This window comes from Schistocerca americana, chromosome 2, assembly GCF_021461395.2.
Source record: "Schistocerca americana isolate TAMUIC-IGC-003095 chromosome 2, iqSchAmer2.1, whole genome shotgun sequence".
In the NCBI taxonomy this organism is placed as follows: Eukaryota; Metazoa; Arthropoda; class Insecta; order Orthoptera; family Acrididae; genus Schistocerca; species Schistocerca americana.
Window position 1 is genome coordinate 412,769,045 of NC_060120.1, and position 20,035 is coordinate 412,789,079.

Here is a 20,035-nt window from a genome sequence, read left to right on the forward strand (position 1 = left end):
CCGAGACATTTCACTCCTAAGTGCAGCCAGGATGGCATATGCAAGAGTCATCCTAATGCGACTACAAATCCTAGCATCCAAATTCTACCCAGAATCTTAATGTGGCTTCAGATCTTGCCGATTTATCATCGATATGATCTCTCTGCGACAATTGCAAGAGAAGTGCCATGAGTCTGATTTCGTGAACCAAATGAGCTATTTAAGATGCTGCTGAAGAATAGATGCCCACTTAACAATCCCTTTCCATGAGAAACCGCAGGCAAAAATCTGCTTTATCGGTAAGGCATCGGAAGCATTCGCAGTTGTAGCGGTGTAAAGCAAGGATGTGTGTATAATAATCTTTGCTTCTCTGGATGTTCTGGAAAACTACTGCAGATACACGTCTGGGACATGTTTTATTAGATTCACCACATCAATAACAACAAAATAATGGAAATCGTGCTTTAAATTAACCTCGTACAGTTTCGCGATGGTTTCATGTTAGCGAAGTTGCTAAATTTCAGGCAAAATCCGTAACTGAACATTTGTGGACTTTTGTTTATATGAATTTTTTCTTTAGTTTTACTTGTAGAATAACGTATTAAAATATTTGCATATCTTCTTTAATCACCCTTTATTAGAAAGCAAGGAGAATATAAATTTTGGATAATGTTATTATATTTGGAGAGAAGAAGTCTGAGATAAGACTGCAGCACTGCGCACCGAATTTGTAGAAATGATTATTGGGACATAGTTAACTTTTACCACTTGCTCAGAGCTGAGAGAAAGACCACCCCAGGAGAAAGACCACCCCACTGCCCTGAGTCATGTATTAACATATAAACTGATAAAGCTGTTTCGTTTTCATAGGAACTCTCTGTCAACGTAGTACCCTTTTTAAATCATTGTTCACTTTGTTAAGCATATTATTATTCAGATCAATGTTATTTGTGAAATTCACAAGAAGCTGTACTCTGTCTTTTTCAATATACTTCAATCTAAAATCATTATCCTGGAATATCATTTCATAGGTATAGTTACTCTCCCGACCCCATTGTCTATCGTTACATATTACCGCATGTTGTATACAACAATTGGAAATTTTATCTAGAAATATAAATCTACGTAGCTTAATAGCTGCCTGTTTGCTGGTCGCTGTTGCGCTTTCGTGAAATCTGCCACAATGTTCTCAAGACGCAAGGTAAGTAGAAATTTTGATTAGGGCCAGATAATTGTTTTATTTCAGTTGCGCATTTAATATGAAGGCAAGTTGTATTCAGACCAGTTCAGTTCAAATTAGGTTCGTTTAGTCGAAGGTTAGCATCCAAGTTTAAGTTGGATAACACTTTGTGGGTACATAGTTTAGGTAACACGTAGAATTTTATAGAGCGGGAGGTACAGTTGGGCTAAATTTTATACAGAAAAGAATATAGTGATGAGGTTACAACACTTTTGACGCCATGACTAACTTCTCGTTTCTTAGCAAACGCAGACAACACCTTGAGGGAACGCTGCAACCAGTGCTGATAATTTACAAATAAGCCGCCACCGCCGGCCGGGGTGGCCGAGCGGCTCTAGGCGCTACAGTCTGAAACTGCGCGAGCGCTAGGGTCGCAGGTTCGAATCCTGCCTCGGGCATGGATTTGTGTGATGTCCTTAAGTTAGTTAGGTTTAAGCAGTTCTAAGCTCTACGGGACTGATGACCTCAGGTGTTATATCCCATAGTGCTCAGAGCCACTTGAACAATTTTTTGAAGCCGCCACGCGTCATTTAATTTAATTATCAGGTTCCGCTCGTTGGAATTAAACATTTGAGATCTAACTCGCACCGCTACGTGTTGACTATCGTGCCTAAACCTATGACGTGATGTCGCTAGAGCAATGGGTATCTGATGAGTGAAACTAGTCAATTAAACAGTACGAGAGCTTTGGAGGTTGATCAGCATATCGATTTTCGTTTTTTCCAGAAATGTTCGGTATGTAGCCTCCTTATCCTCAGAAATAACAGGCCTAGGAGTGCTTCGAATAGTGTGACAAGGGACCTAGAGGTGTCTTAAATACGTAGACTGTTTGAAGTGACTGGAAATCAACGTCGATACCTCAGTTACTGGCTGTACAAATACGATGTTAATGGCTAAGAATGAATTGTGCTGAGTGTTATGCTGTTTAGCGCGGCTATTTTCAGAACGAGCAAAATCAGAGAAGTGGCTCTTGTGTAGCTACGTGTTAAAACGCCCTGTTGTTCCTTGACTAAAAAACATTTCGTTAAAGCATGCAGTATTATGGACGATTCGAGAATTTTAAACACGCAACTGAACAATACTGGTACGTTTCCAGTGGATGTCAATGAACGCGTCTTTGACGCGAGCATTATTCAGGCAAGTGAACACCTGTTAACGACCGCTTCACGCACCAGCGTTGCATAGAACGGAGTCGGAGAAAATATTCCACGAAGCACAGGTGCTTCCCACTCGGCAACGGAAGTGGCTGGTCGTTAAAGTTCACAGAATGCGTTGTGACCAAAGACAAGAGCGGAATACTCGTGGATGAGATAAGCGCGGCGCGGCGGGGATGATGTAGGGACGGGAGAGTGGGGGGGGGGGGGGGGGGGGGCAACCGCAGCGCGCGTCAGCACGTCCTAACGGAGAGGCCAGCAGACGACGACTGGAGGGCATCGCTGCGGTGCGTACTGGCAAGTGAGTACCGTTCCAGGCCGCTTTCACTCGCGCTGCTGCATCGTCTTGCGAGCGGCGGCTTCTCACATCTGTCTTCAGCGTTCATCTGCATCAGAGTTTATTTCTTTAGCAATGCGTCTTTTCAGTACAGTTGTAAACATCACTTCTTCAAAGCACCGCTCTTTGCTTCTGCAAACTATTTGTGACTAAGTGTGAAAAAACAATAATTTTCTTCATTCTGACCACTGACGACTTATTATCAAATAGAGCTGTGGCAGTTATTTGTTTTGTCTGTTTCTTCACTTTGCGATTATAGTGCACAAATGGCAACACACCTGTATGGCATTAGGTTCCAGATACCCAACAAAACATCCTTACAAAGAACGTGTTTACAAATCTCAGCGCTTTGCGGCCGGCCGAAGTGGCTGTGCGGTTAAAGGCGCTGCAGTCTGGAACCGCAAGACCGCTACGGTCGCAGGTTCGAATCCTGCTTCGGGCATGGATGTTTGTGATGTCTTTAGGTTAGTTAGGTTTAACTAGTTCTAAGTTCTAGGGGACTAATAACCTCAGAAGTTGAGTCCCATAGTGCTCAGAGCCATTTGAACCATTTTTTCAGCGCTTTGCGATTGCCTGCTGTGTTTGAATCCCGGCCATTTCCATTACATCTGTTCTTTTTTGCTTCAGAAAAATGTTGTGTAGAATTATTTCAAGACACGCACCAAAACTACCCGGTATTACTGTCTCGCTTATGTCTTTGAACTGATTTGCTTTTTGACATTACTTGTCTGAATCTTCTGTCTGCAGTTACCAAATTAAATCTGCAACTGTCGTTGATGGCTCCTAGTGGCATCACATGATACCGAAAAGAAAGTTTCGTTAATACAGCTTTTGTCTAATTTACCAGACCTGTACGTTGATCAGCCTCAGGAAAATTAATATCTGTGCATAATATTTTGAAGCATCTGGTATGTGAAATATGTAATTCAGCTCATAAACGTAGAGGAACGTTTGAAGACAACATTTGTCACTTATTGTTTGCACTCATACCATACCCTTTTTCTTTATTACTTTCATCTAGTAGAAAACCAGTCGACTGCTCGGGTGCGTACGAGTACTTCGTTGTGATCTCGGCAGTCAGTTCTCTAGACTTACTGCGGTCTCGATTAATTACCTTACAAATGATTTAGCCCGTCTTTCGATACAGTGTATGTCCTTCATCTGCAAATCAGGATAGTACTAGATATACTGTCAATTTGAAACTGAACAGAGAAGTGTAAGCAGAGTTGTTAATCGACATTTTGTGGTCTTCACAGCGCACTGTAAGACCTTGGTTTGCATATTATTTGCTATTCTGGTCACATATCTTCTATAAACATTCGGATAGTAACAATATGGCAAAATTGTGCAACCAAGCTCGCCACTGCTCTAGCATAAACAGTCTGTTAACGAGCAATGTCAGCACAATTGTTTTGTAGTCATTGCTGAAAAAAAGGTTGTCATGAGCAGAATCTTCTTTTTTTTTCTTTTTTATTGCTACGGGAAACAGTAAACCTGTCATCAGGTTTACTAACGTTAGCTGCTAGAAGAGGCCAAGCGAATGTCAAACTTAATATTTATAAGTGACTTATAACATTCACAAAAATTAAAATTTTGACACTGTGTTATAAACTCACGCTGTTAACAAAATTCTGTACTGGATATTTGTCTTTGGTCGAAGCTGGTCACACAATTAATAACAAATGTAACAGCAGCTTCAGCTGTCAGGTGATGACATTTCTACAATATAACAGACACAGGGGAAGGGACATGTCAATATAAGTCACCAGTTGAACGGCGTATAATTTTCACCAATGCAAACATTGAAAGGAGCTTTTTGTAGAATTGTGAAACAGATACGTATTTCAAGGTAGTACTGAAATAGACGCATGTGAGAATAAATACTTGATTGAAGTCACAAAACAGGATCGACACGCAGTCTTCGTCACTGGCGCTTTCAGTATCAATATATGCCGCACTGTGGTATTTCGTCATCAATCTCCGCTTTTTGCAAAATTGCTAAGAGCAAGTCGTTTACACTAAATTCCACCTTGCGATATGTGGCGGAAGGTACTTTGCGCAGTACTTCCCCAGTTTTTACCGAACACTCCGCTGGCTGGAAGAAGGCCAGTAGGGAGCTGCAAATTTTCTCCTATAGTAGGAACGCGTCGCTCCTCCGGCTACCGTTTTCCCGTACTCTGTGTAGATTCATCTTAGTGTCACATCAGGTCCAGTGGCCTTTCCTCTGTTTAGAAATTTCTGTTCTATTTCCTGCCCATGATCGCTTGTTTCTGTATCTGCGAGTTTTGCATTGGTGTTACGCTTGAGAAGGGGAGCCGCAGTCCGATTTTCTTCGATGAAATGGTTTTGGAAAAAGGAATTTAGCATATTCTGTCAGTCGTTCCCCGTCTTGATGCCATTATGATCACTGGACAAATGGCTTTGATCCCTTTATTAATTTATTAAAATTCCGAAACAGCTTAGCAGTTTCTGACAGACTGTGAGGTAGAAATTGACTTTCGAATTTGTCTAACGCTTCATGCATGTCTGTCATTACGCACAAGTTGGCTTCGTTCAGTATTTGTTTGTCTGAGGCTTTGGCTACGTTTCAATCTGTTGTGAAGCGGCTTTCTCATACAGCTGTCGATCGACGGCGAGACCTTCGGGTGCTTCACAAAATTTTGCTATGTACATAGGTGTCTAGGAGTTATTGCACGACATTGTTGAACTTCTTCCATTTATACAGAACATTTTCACACTCAGAGACTAATGTTTCGTGTTGACTGTCTGGTTCATTGAAAACTGCTTCTCGTTGCACTTACAAAACAGAATTTCCTTCCTACTTTTTCTTTTACATTCCTAAGGACACCCGTAACCAGTTATGCTACAACAGTCCTGCAACAATGGATTAGCTATTCTACATTCACTGAGTGGGAAAGTTTGTTTGTATAAGGGTCACTCCAAAAGAAATGCACACAGTTTTCATTCTGCATGTGTGAAAGTTTTGCAGTGTATAGATACATACTTCCTGCTTGTTTTCAAACTTAGTTCAACCTTTTCCCGAGAGTGGCGCCGTCATAGCATGTCTTCAAGATGGCTGCTACAATGACGTTCGTCAGAAGCAACGTGCCTGTCTTAGAATTCCTGTGCTGTGAAAACGAGACAGTGGGAAACATCCACAACAGGTTGAAAAACGTGTATGGAGATGCTGCTGTCGATCGCAGTACAGTTAGCCGGTGGGCAAGCAGGTTACGTGATGAAAGCGGACACGGCAATATTGAGGATTGTCCTCGCAGCGGCAGGCCTCGTACTGCACACACTCCGGACAATGTGCAGAGAGTTAACGAATCGGTGTCTGCTGACAGATGCATCACAGTGAACGAATTGTCACGCTGGGTTGGGACAGGGGAAGGAAGTGTTTGCAGAATACTGAAAGTGTTGGAGTTAAAAAAGGTTTGTGCCAGGTGGGTTCCCAGGATGTTGACAGTGGCTCACAGAGAAACAATAAAAACGGTGTGCAGCGAACTTTTGGAACAGTACGAGAATGGTGGAGATGAATTTCTTGGAAGAATTGTGACTGGTGATGAAACATGGCTCCATCATTTTTCACCAGAGACCAAGAGGCAATCAGTGGAGTGGCATCATGCAAATTCACCCAATAAAAAAAATTCAAAACCACACCTTCTGCTGGAAAAGTTATGGCTACGGTGTTTTTCGATTCCAAAGGACTCTTGGTTGTGGACATCATGCCAAGAGGAACCCCCATAAATTCTGATGAATATGTGGCGACACTGAAGAAACTTCAAGCTCGACTGAGTCGTGTCGGCCACATCGGCAAAAGCAGGATGTTTTGCTGTTGCACGACCATGCACGGCCATACATCAGTCAAAAAACCGTGGAAGCGATCACAAAACTCGGATGGACAACACTGAAACACCCGCCTTACAGTCATGACCTGGCTCCATGTGACTATCATCTCTTTGGAAAACTGAAATACTCTCTTCGTAGAACAAGGTTTGAAAATGATGACTCCCTTGTGCCCGCTGCCAAACAGTGGCTCCAACAATTTGGTCCAGAATTTTACTGTTCGCGTATCTAGGCGCTGGTTGCAAGATGGCGTAAGGCAGTTGAGAGGGAGGGTTATTATGTGGAGAAATGAAAATATTGTTCCTAAAGGATGTATCTACACACTGTAAAACTTTCAAACTTGTAGAATAAAAGATGGATTTAAAAAAAATTGAGTGCATTTCTTTTGGAGTGACCCTCGTAATCTGAGGGTTCAAATTGTTATGATAGCGAAACGGTTCTGTTATTAACTTCTCAATGTAACATTAGAATATGGTGTTTAGAAAAATTTCGCACGATTCTTTGTCCCTACTACCCACCAAAAATCACCTGAGTCTCCCAATCTACGAAGGGTTAGCTGAAATCTCACCCAGGTACTACAACATGATCAGGAAGACACACAATTCTCTGTAAGATTTCCCTCAAATCTGCCGCTATTCCCCTTGAGGCAGGACATGTGATTACAATGGTTGACCCTCTCTAACACGGTCCAAATTATTTAATACTTAGATTCTAACCTACCCTCAGAAGAAGCTACTGCATTAATTACGGCTATAAACACATCTCTACCACAGGCAGCCAAATTATCTCTGCGATACAAACTGTTATTGCTGTAATATCTTGTTTCATCCAGATTCTTCCTCTAGTACTACGTGAGCTAAGAGCTCACGAGACAAGCAAACAAGTTCTGGTTCCTTTCCTTGGACGCTCCTGCCCCGATCTGCTACGGCGAATTCAACTATGTGTTATTAATAAGCCGAAATTTATCTCCCTTTGAAATCAAAACGTAATATATTGGGCCAGTGGAAGAATTTCTATGTCCTTCTTAAACCCATATGTTCTGTGTTACCTGGTAGCCGCTTCCCGCATACGCTTCACGCCCCACGTTTTAAGAAGCGTCCTACAATTCCCCACACGACAAGACTGCCCGCTGACTTAAACTCTTTACTAGATGAAACACTAAATAAAACATAACTAGCCAAGCATTCGCTTTGTGTATCGTGGACTTGAGAGGCTCTCTGGCGAACTTACAGGAGAAACTGGGAGACACACGTTGTTGTTTAGAAAGCCCTGCTGCGGATCCGCTGCCAACTGCTGTCAGCGACCTTCACACGTGACCGCGTCTGGGGAATAACCGCGGAGAGGCAGTGCGGGATAAGAAACAGCGGACTGCTAACCACACTGCGCGTATCATCCGTTAAGTAAATCGTCTTTTGAGGAAGAGCAATGAGTTCAACATACAGTAACACGGAAAACCCTACCAAGCGAGATGCTCTGTTACCGATGCTCTGTTAGTGCGGGCCACAGAAGACTAAAATATAACCAGTGTACTGCCCATGTTACGATAATGTAGCAGAGAACGACAGTATTGCTCCTAGTGAGCTGGCGATAAACTTCGAGCCGGGGAAAATATGGTACGAAAATCTGCCTTAAAATTAGCACAGACTTCTTCACATCCTAAAAAATAGACAAGATAAATATTCATCCTCTGGTTTGTGTAAATCCAAACTACCTATTGACTTCTGTCTCGGGTTCTTCGGCCGACGTTTGTTTGACGATTTGTCTGACATTTCGCCAGCACGAGTGGCTGGCATTGTAAAAACTTCACCAACCATTGCTGGTGGAGGAGGTTGAGGGAGACGCTGACGATGCCTGCCACTCGTGCTGGCGAACCGTCGGAAAAATCGCCAAACTAACATCGGCCGAAGAAACCGATACAGAAACCAACAGATAACACGATACTGCTGTGCCTGTGTTATTTCGAATACGATGCAAGGTTCCTTTGGACATGCATACATTCGGGATAACACAGGTACTGCACTGTCGCATGCATCCCCCGACACCGAGCAAGCGACTTTCAAGTAAAATGTCTCGCCCGTAGGGGAATACACATAATGGATGCACGAGTACAGGTTGTTGACAAATGGTTGATGACATATGGAAATTTTCGTGTGCGGTCTGTCGTGTATGGATAGCCCAATGGTTAGTTCCGCTTGGGACGCGACAGCGACCGGACGTGCCGGTACTTCCGCGTAGTACCGTAAACACCGCAGCGGACGAGGGTACAGGTACGGCCATTCTATCACGAGACGGAATCCCAGTGAGCAATATCGAAATGTTGCCAAATTTTTGACGTCACCGTCGTCGATATCTATGCTCCAACTGGAACGACTCTAAAATCAGAAAGAGCTAACTTCTTTAAATAAGACATCATCTGCTTGTTACGCCACAACCCAATCCAGGTGATAATTAGTGGTGATTTTAACTGTGTGATCCAGAGGCAAGATCAATCGCCAAACTTTAATTACTGTAGGGGGTTACATGATCTGGTGCCTCACCTGCAGGTGAAAGATACGTGGGAACTAAAATTTCTTACCCTGGTAAAGTATACATACCTTACCTCCATCGCATGTAGCCGTCTAAACCATTTGTACATCTCTGAGAATATTTGCCAACATGTTCTGGACGCCGATGTCATTCCGGCTACTTTCTCCGACCACTGCGCCCTCTGTGTCACGATAAATCTGGCCAAACAGCATACTAAACGGCATAGGATTCCGTGGAGCCTAAATGTTTCTATTCTCGCCTACGAGATGTAATCTCCACGACATGGGCGGACTGTCTCAATCAATGCTGCAGATATCCGAGCAAGAAAGCCTGGTGGAATGTTGTGGTCAAACGAAAAATGCGATTATCCTTTAAAAAACTACAGCTGGCAACGGGCGCAAGATGTCAAACGCGCGACTGATTTTTACCAGTCAGTTCTGCGAGAGTTGTATGCGACTGTGTCACCAACACACAGCAAACAAATAAAGTCGAAGCTTGAAGGACTGGAGATCAGATCTAAAGCAAAATCGCTTCAAGAGGACGAATTTGCATCGTTGTATCACCTTATAAAACATCGTGCCGATCGCAAGCGAGCTTTTATCGGGGAGCTGGACGCAGATGATGGACTCCGTTTGACCCGACAGAGTGATGTTCTTACTGCAGTTTACCGGTACTTCAAGGATCTGTACTCGCAGTGCGATACACATGGTGGTGACGGCGGCGAGATCGTGCATGCCTGCAGAGAACTCGGCGGTCGTACACGATTTTGCTCCAGACGTCCGAAACGAGTGCTTTTACTGACAACATGACATCGCCTGCAGCGCCTCTCCTAGGCTCGTGGCCATATCAGTTGGACTTTAGATGACTGGAAAACCGCGGCCTGGTCAAGTGAGTCCCGATTTCAGTTGGTAAGAGTTGATAGTACGGTTCGAGCGTGGCGACGATCCTACGAAACTATGGTCCCAGGCGGTCAAGAAGGCACTGTGCAAGCAGGTGGTGGCTCGACAGTGGTGAGGGCTGTGTTTACATGGAATGGACTGGGTCCTCTGGTACAAGTGAGCCGATCATTGACTATAAATGGTCATGTTCGGCTAACTGGTGAGCATTTGCAGCCATTCGTGGACTTCACGTTCCCAAACAACAATAGAATTTTGATGGATGTTAATGCACCGCTTCACCGAACTACAACTGTTGGCGATTTGTTTGGAGAACGTTCTGCACAATTTGAGCGGATGATAGGTGACCCAGATCGCTCGACATGAATGCCATAGAACATTTATGGGACAAAATAGAGCCTGAGTTTGTGCACAAATTCCAGCACAGGCAACACTTCCGCTGTTAGGGCCGGCTATAGAGGCAGAATCGGTCAATATTTCTGCAGAGGACTTACAACAACTTGTTGAGTCCATGCCACGTTGAGCATACTGGACAAAATGATGTCCGACACGATATGAGGAGGAATAACGTGACGTTTCTCACCTCAGTACATGGTATATTAAAAACCTGAATAAAATCCAACCCGCTTTCAGAAAAAAAGTGTCACTTTACTTACTGAACGCCCCTCTGTTGTATGAAATCTGATTTATGTACAAGCACTGCAACATAAATACTGGATTCTGTTGGAACTTATTATATTTTTTTAAATAAGAGGAAAACATATTTATTTGAAGCTGACCATCTAATATAATAATTGATTCGTGCCCTTGTCTGTATTGTGTTGTAGGCTATGCATATAATTTAAATGAAACATAAACATACTTACGTTTATATCAATTTAAAAAATTATTGGAATTGTGAAGTACAGTAACAAATGGCCAATCCACCAATTTCACCTTTCAGTTAATTTTGTACTCAATATCTCTGATATCGTTAACATCTTTAAAGATACACTGTAAAAATAATGTACAGTGGAGAGTACTTGCAACCCAAGCAGGAAGGGACTATCCTTTTTCGACTGTATTTCGTTTTAACTATACTTTGTTCCCAAAAATTGCTGTTTTTTATCTGTAACACTGCGCTTCCTAATCCAGGGTGCATCGTAACCTCCCTTTCACTAGGTCTGTTGCTGTGTGAATGGATCTGTTCTTTTCACTAACACCAGCTATGTAACTAAATAGTTCTCCGCCTTAAGATAACGACGTGAACCATCGAAACGCGTATAGACAAAATAAATGTGAATGACGCTGGAACTGTTTTTTTGTATAGGTCTAGATTTTTCTTCGTACGTGAAGGCATGTATGACATGTAATGTTGTGATGATGTTCATTCTTACGTGACGGATGGTCAAAGACCATAACCGGTTGCAATACATACGAATTACAAGCCAGCATTGTGTTAAGCATTTCTCCAAATACATGTGCTGTTAACCTAGGCCTGAAAATGAAACATGCTGGAAATTGTACTATATCTACTCCACCTTTTTACAGCATTGTTAAGATATCAAAGTTTGAAGCATTGTAGTTGAAATTAAAGTAATTGGAACTACAACTGGACGAGCAAACGGAGCATTCTTTCTCGCCACGTCCAAATAATGCGGAAACAGCTAAAGGGAGAACTGGGTTGTTTTCTTCCCCTCTCCCACACATTCCGTAATGTTCAGTAAATAATTTGTAACCAAACTCCAACCGTAGATACTACGAAAAGCTTCTTTAACTATCAGCTACTTAGGAATGAGCAAACTATTCTCAATATTGTGTTGTAACGTTATTTTTAACCAATAAACCTACAGCCTTTTACATAGTAGTCCGTCAGTGCCTCACATCTTCACTTCATTCCCCTGTTGAACGCTGGAAGAACTTCGGGATTCTGAAAGAGTTTTCGTAATTTCTTCGTTTCAAATTACTTCAGAGGATGTGAATAACATCTGTGAAAGAATAATACTAAAAATGTATTTTACGCATTATAGCCTAGAGCATGTAAAATAAAATTTTGTGAATCATAGTTATAAAATAGTGGCTAAAATCAAATGGCTTTGAGCATTATGGGACTTAACATCTGAGGTCATCAGTCACCTAGAACTTACAAAGGAACCTCCCCATCGCACCCCCCACAGATTTAGTTATAATTTGGCACAGTGGATAGGCCTTGAAAAAGTGAACACGGATCAATCGAGAAAACAGGAAGAAGTTGTGTGGAACTATGAAAAAAATAAGCAAAATATACAAACTGAGTAGTCCATGTGGAAGATAGGCAACATCAAGGGTTGTGTGAGCAAGGAGCCCCGTGGTCCCGCGGTTAGCGTGAGGAGCTGCGGAATGAGAGGTCCCTGGTTCAAGTCTTCCCTCGAGTGAAAAGCTTATTTTTTTATTTTCTACATCTACATCTACATTGATACTCCGCAAGCCACCCAACGGTGTGTGGCGGAGGGCACTTTACGTGCCACTGTCATTACCTCCCTTTCCTGTTCCAGTCGCGTATGGTTCGCGGGAAGAACGACTGTCTGAAAGCCTCCGTGCGCGCTCTAATCTCTCTAATTTTACATTCGTGATCTCCTCGGGAGGTATAAGTAGGGGGAAGCAATATATTCGATACCTCATCCAGAAACGCACCCTCTCGAAACCTGGACAGCAAGCTACACCGCGATGCAGAGCGCCTCTCTTGCAGAGTCTGCCACTTGAGTTTATTAAACATCTCCGTAACGCTATCACGGTTACCAAATAACCCGGTGACGAAACGCGCCGCTCTTCTTTGGATCTTTTCTATCTCCTCCGTCAACCCGACATGGTACGGATCCCACACTGATGAGCAATACTCAAGTATAGGTCGAACGAGTGTTTTGTAAGCCACCTCCTTTGTTGATGGACTACATTTTCTAAGCACTCTCCCAATGAATCTCAACCTGGTACCCGCCTTACCAACAATTAATTTTATATGATCATTCCACTTCAAATCGTTCCGTACGCATACTCCCAGATATTTTACAGAAGTAACTGCTACCAGTGTTTGTTCCGCTATCATATAATCATACAATAAAGGATCCTTCTTTCTATGTATTCGCAATACATTACATTTGTCTATGTTAAGGGTCAGTTGCCACTCCCTGCACCAAGTGCCTATCCGCTGCAGATCTTCCTGTATTTCGCTACAATTTTCTAATGCAGCAACTTCTCTGCATTAGAAAATTGTAGCGAAATACAGGAAGATCTGCAGCGGATAGGCACTTGGTGCAGGGAGTGGCAACTGACCCTTAACATAGACAAATGTAATGTATTGCGAATACATAGAAAGAAGGATTTTAGCAAAATTATGATCTGTCCGTTCGTTCATTGACGTCTCTGTTCACTGCAATAAGTTTAGTGTCTGTGTTTTGCGACCGCGCCGCAAAACCGTGCGATTAGTAGACGAAACGACGTCTCTCTCCAATGGGAACCTAAAACATTTTATTGCAAGGTCATAGGTCAACCGATTCCTCCACAGGAAAACACGTCTGATATATTCTACAAGATACTGGTGACGGCATGTGCGTCACGTGACAGGAATCTGTTGTCGACCCACCTAACTTATACACTTGGCGAATGGGTAAAAAGATTCTTCTACCTTGCCCGATTTAGGTTTTCTTGTGGATGTGATAATCACTCCCAAAAAAGTGATGAAAACATAAGAGTTAGTCACATAAACTGCAACAAATGAATGCAACAGTTTCACGGTCGCACAGTTTTCCCTGGGCTCTGTCAAAACATATGTTTTTAACGTTTTCAAATTTTTCCATGTGTAGACCGTCAAATCCTGCATATATTCAAGCAAATCTGAACATGTCCTGGAATTTTGGAGAGCGAAGTTGATTATGTGTGAGTGCCTGAACTTTGATAACTCTCTGAAAATAAAAAATTGAACTTTTTACTCGAGGGAGGACTTGAACCAAGGACCTCTCGTTACGCAGCTCCTCACGCTAACCACGGGACCACGGCGCTCCTAGGCTCATATTAACCTTGATGTTGACTATCTTGCACATGGACTACTCAGTTTGTATATTTTGCTTATTTTTTTCATAGTTCCACATAACTTCTTCCTGTTTTCTCGACTGATCTGTGTTCAGTTTTTGAAGGCCTATCCACTGTGCCAACTTAGGGGGGTGCGATGGGGAGGTTCCCTTGTTAGAACTAGTTACATCTAAATAACCTAAGGACAGCACACACATCCATGCCCGAGGCAGGATTCGAACCTGCGACCATAGTGGTCGCGTGGTTCCAGACTGAAGCGCCTAGAACCGCTCGGCCACATCGGCCTGCTATAAAATGTTGTTTTGCGTAATTATTTACTATTTTCATCAAGAAACCAGTTAAGTCAATAAATATCGAGTCATAAGAAATGCTCATTGAGTTTTCGCAGCAGGAACCACTGATATAAAGTGCTCTTATATTACCTACATCAGATTAATTTAAAATTCAAGCTTTAGAGAACACCTGGTAGTGGCAGAAAAGACCTCGGGGAATATTCTGTTCTAAAGAGTACAATGCACCATTCAAATTTATTGTCTCGTTACAATGAAGTCAGTCGTAACAACAAACAAAAGGCTTGAGTTTTAAAAATAACTTGGTAAGGATGATGCACCGAGAAAATCACATCAACATCAAATGACATCAGCGGAGAAAGACAACCTTTGCGCATCGAGAGGAAACGAATATGTTGTGGACAGTGTAAGCATAGCATTTTGGTTGTTGTATAAGTAGAAACACACATTTTTGATTTCTTGGATGGTTGCAGCTGTCTATTTGGTAAAATTAAAAATGAGTTAATTAAGAGGACGTGTGTCGTTGCAGGAGTAGTAGTAGTGGATCGGTGAGATGCAGCTATTGGCGGTGTGGGCAGTGCTGGCGGCAACGGCAGTGCCGAGTGGCCTGGCCGATGTGGACCTGTTCTGCGGCTGCCGAGTGCAGCACCACCAGGACTGGACGTATGCCCTCCACTGCACCAGAAACAAGGTACACCTGCTTGCAGGAAGCCCCTCTAACTAAGAGATCACTTTCAGAGGACAAGTGTCAAAGCAGAGAAGGAATTATCATATTTCATCAAGATATAAGAGGTATTAGAAATAAAGTTAGTGAATTGCTTATAGATGTTGACTGAAATTATTGTTGTATCGGAGCACCACTTAAATAATTAGACAATTGGTTCAAATGGCTCTGAGCACCATGGGACTTAATTTCTGAAGTCATCGGTCCCCTAGAACTTAGCACTACATAAAGCTGACTAACCTAAGCACATCACACACATCCATGCCCGAGGCAGGATTCGAACCTGCGACTGTAGCGGTCGCGCGGTTACAGACTGTTGCGCCTAGAACCGCTCGGCCACCCCGGCCGGGCAATTTGACAATTCAGAGGCATATTTACCAGGATACAGATTAGCTGGCTGTTTTTCAAGAATTTCCTTGTCGAGTGTGGGAGTGGCCATGTACGCAAAAAAAACAAACCGTATTCCATTTGAGTCCACTGAAGTATCACGGCACTGCACTGAACAGATATTTGAATGTTGTGCAGGGGAAGTTGAATTTAGTGAAACTGAACTTCTAATTTTTGTTATTTATAGGTCCCCTAAATCTGACATCAGAGCATTTCTGCTCAAGCTAGAGAGTGTTCTTGATTCACTTTGTAGGAAGTACCAGAAATTAGTTATATGTGGTGACTTCAGTATCAACTTTGTATAAGAAAAAGGATGTTGGTAGATCTCCTAAATTCATATGATCTGATGCAGACTGTGTTTTTTCGAACTAGGGTGCAGAGGAACAGTAGCACAGCGGTATAGAATATTTTTAGTCATTCTTCATTACTAGATGGGTATTCTGTTAGTAAAACGGTGAATGGTCTTTCAGACCATGATGCACATATTTTAAAACTAAAATGCTTTTGTACTCAAACAAATGCCACATATAATTACAAACGATGTAGAAAAGTTAATCCAACGACAATTGAGAGTTTTTTAAACCACGTCAAGGACTAATAGTGGCAGTATGTTTGTAGTGCCAATAACATACATGACAAATATAATGCTTTCTTTAACACATTACTCATATTCTTTGAGTGTCTGGTCAGCCACATAAGGTTGGTGATATAAAGTCAGTTCGTAGCAAAAATAGTTCTGTTACTGATAAATCAGATCTATGTACAGTATTTGACAATCATTTTCTCAGCATTGCTGATGAATTAAATAAAAATTTAGTCTCTACAGGGAATCATATAAGTCTCTTGGCAAATGCCTTTCCGAGTTTGATGTCAGAAATACTCCAAGGTGATACAGGGGGGAGACGGAGTCAATAATTAAATCTCTGAAGACTAAGGACTCTCATAGATAATGATTGACGACGCCTTTGGCGCAATTGTTTTATTAATCTCCATTGCATGATGTAATTTTAGATTTTTTACTTCTGATGAAGGTATATTTATATATACCGAAACCTTGGTCAAGAATTTTAATAAAATTTTTTATCCTGCAACTGTTTTGGCTGTCATCCTTTATCGTGGAGAATTTCAATAGCTGCTGTTGCAGCCATGTTTAAAATCTTGAAATATGATGGAGTGCCTAGCAGAATATTAAAGTACAGTGCTGCACATGTTAGCCCTGTATTTAACCATATTTGTAGTTTTTCCATTAGGAATGATCAATTTTCTAAACGATTAAAGTACTCAGCAGTATAGCTGCTTTATAAAAAGGGAGAAAGGGATCATGTAGACAATTTTCGACCTATTTCTACGCCATCAGTGTTTGCTAAAGTTATAGGAAAGGCTGTGTATGTAAAGATATTCGATCATTTTATATCACACAATTTGCTATCAAATGTACAGTTCTGCCTTAGAAGTGGTTTAACAACTGAAAATGCTATACTCTCTTTTCCCTGTGAGGTACTGGATGGTTAAACACAAGCTTTCGAACGCTAGGCATATTTTAACTAAGGCATTTGACTGTGTTGATCACAAAATATAGCTCCAGAAGTTGGACCATTACAGAATATGGGGAGTAGCTCACAACTGGTTCACTTCATACTTTAGCAACAGGCAGCAAAAGGTCATTATTCACAGTGTCGAGAATGGCTGTGATGTGTGGTCTGAGTGGGGTACAGTCAAATAGGGGCTGCTCCAGGGATCAGTGTTGGGTCAACTCCTGCTACTTATTTATATAAATGATGTACCCTCTAGTATCACAGGTAACTCTAAAATATTTCTGTTAGCTGATGGCGCTAGCTTATTAGTGAAGGATGTTGTGTAGAACATGCAGTAAAAAATAAACTAACGCTAAATCACAGTAATACTATGTTTTTACAGTTTTTAACACACAATTTCACAATACCCGACGTCTTAATTTCACAGAATGACCATATGATTAGTGAAACTGAACAGTTCAAATTTATAGGCGTTGAGACAGATTGTAAACTGTCGTAGAAACGCCATATTCAGGAGCTCATTCAAAAACTTAATGCTGCCATTTTTACTATTCAAACGGTATCTGAAGTAAGTGATCGTTCCACACGACAATTTGTCTACTTTGCTTATTTTATTTGCTTATGCCGTACAGTTGGGGTAACTTTTTCCATTCTAAGAGGATATTTTTGGCTCAGAAACGGGCACTTCGGGCTATGAGTGGTGTAAGTTCGCAAACCTCTTATCGACCCGTGTTCACTAGTCTGGGTATTTTGACATTGGCCTCTCAATATATATATATATATATATATATATATATATATATATATATATATATATATATATCCTTTACTGTCATTTCTTGTTAACATTATCAGCTTATTCTCAAGAAAAGCAGCTTTCACTCAGTTAATACTCGACAGAAGTCAAACCTGCATTTGGATCGGACTTCGTTAACTCTTGTGCCGAAAGATGTACAGTATACTGCTGCATCCATTTGCAATAAGCCACCACAAGAATTCAAAAATCTTAGCAGACTCCACGGGCTTTCAAATCGAAACTGAAGAGTTTTCTCATGGGTCACTCCTTCTATTCTGTCGAGGAGTTGCTTGAAAAATTAAGCTGATTCTTGTTGTATTGTTGATTGCGTTTATTTAAACTTATGGCATGACTCTTTTTGGGTTCATAAACATTTTATTTTTATCTGTTGTTGTGTGTATTGTGTATTGAACTGGGGACCTAGAGACGACGGAGAGGCTTCGTCCCGCCGTAGCCCTCGGTGTTTCACACCCCACAACAGGCCACAGCAGTCCACCCACCCCACCGCCGCCCCACACCGAACCCAGGGCTATTGCACGCTTCGGCCCCCACTCGTCAACCACCTTGTGAAATGTACAAGTCGACGAATACACTGTGGGTAATATTGACGGAGCAATAATAACTCTCCTGTCAGCAAAAACAACGTGTACATTCAGCCGAGCGAAGTGTTCGGTTCTGGCAATGGAATATGTTGTTAGAACTGCATTGAGACAAGCGACCTTCATTTCTAATAAATATTATGAGCTTTACGTTGTCACTATAAATTGTAAATTATTTGTGGTAAAAACAATTTAAGTTTTCAGTTAAGAGCATTAGTTTTTAGCTCCAATTACTAAGCTTGGCATTCACTACAATTTACCCCGTGTTACCAGACATGTGGTCATTTTATTTGTACAAATTAATCTTCAAACTGTTGTCAGAATGGAGTCTTTCTTTAATATACAGGAAATATTAATGTCAAGAACAGCATATTTTTGTCCCGTTTTTGTGTATATTAATTTTTAGATATCTAGCTTTCGTATCGTGAACCTCTAAGAAAACTTAGATGCGAGGAATATTTGCCGAACTTCAGTTTTGGAACTTTAGAGACAATAGTTCTGTGTTATCCTTCACACGATGGGTAAAGCAGATTTGCTGGTCTATTTTCGCTTCTAGCGCATACAAATTCGTTGTGCGATGTTACGCACTGCGCATCATGTCTAAGCTCCGCCACATTGCCGCTGTTCGACAGTCAGCCAAGGTAGGGGCTGTTCTCGCATCTCAGTTCTTATGATATTAGAAGGAATAGTAAATCGCAGATCCACCACTGACTAAATACCTATGATGTAGAAAATGAAAGTCCAGCAGGACTTCATCTAAGAAATCAGCTAGAATAGTGTTCACACCATTGAAGAAAGATACGAAAAGCACTTTCTCCCGAACACAGGTCTGGGGCCAGAGACTCCCAACGAAAGATGGTAATTGTGATCGCGCTAAATACTTCAGCTTTTCGCAGCAGCAACAGATTCTAATTGTTCCAACAAACGTTTTAGGGCTGATGGATAGCAGCACCGAGGCTTGAACAGAATCCGAGTCGGTCCTGGTGGTCTAGTCATGCCCGACAACTGAAAGATCGCGGGAACGAATCCTCGTAGGACAACGGACTTCTGTGCCTGTTTTTAACCTAGCAAACACCTCTCAATGATGGCGGAGAATTGCCAGAAACGAAACTTGTTTTGGAGGCCACGTTCAGCTGTAGGTCTCCTTTTCCCTGTTGGATAACTGGGTACGGAGACGCTATAGTTCAATTTTTTACCTTGGCGGCTCGCGCAAGCCCGCCCAGACGCTTGAGATTGCTGCGTTGCCAGTTGCACACGACGCACGCGTCAAGAGAAGCAGCGCCATAGTATAGCATAGTTCGCAAGCTTACGTTTAGGGGGGAGCGCGCAGTTCATGAGGTAAAGCCACCACGGCCGTATTAACCCTTTCGCTGCTACAAAGACGTGCTCCCTGCATTCCGCGCTGTGGCCGATTTTGTCACTGCACTGCTCGCCTGTGCAGACACATTGTGTTCCGACTGCTTTGACACTCTTATCATTCGATTCCACAAAAACTATTTGGTTCAAAAATTAGATTTTTACCTATCTTCTTGACTGATACCTTCCCCCCATAAATGACTTAATTTTGTTTCGATGTTCAACGCAGTTATTATGCAGCATGAAATATAGTAAACCTTTGCACGAAATTTTGAAGAGTTTGCAGAGGTAAAAGTCCATAGAGTATACTCTCCGTATGGTCGATT

General features: G+C 42.0%; 1 protein-coding gene across 1 annotated transcript in view; it reads left to right on the forward strand.

Moving 5' to 3' along the window:
- The first annotated feature begins 2,605 nt into the window (after window positions 1-2,605).
- LOC124595524 (macrophage mannose receptor 1-like) overlaps window positions 2,606-20,035 on the forward strand; it is a 53,593-nt gene continuing 36,163 nt past the window's right edge. Inside the window, exons 1-2 of the mRNA XM_047134293.1 lie at window positions 2,606-2,674; window positions 14,842-15,003. Of these exons, the coding sequence (XP_046990249.1) occupies window positions 14,866-15,003 (138 nt within the window). The 5' untranslated portion in view covers window positions 2,606-2,674; window positions 14,842-14,865. The remainder of the gene's footprint in view (window positions 2,675-14,841; window positions 15,004-20,035) is intronic.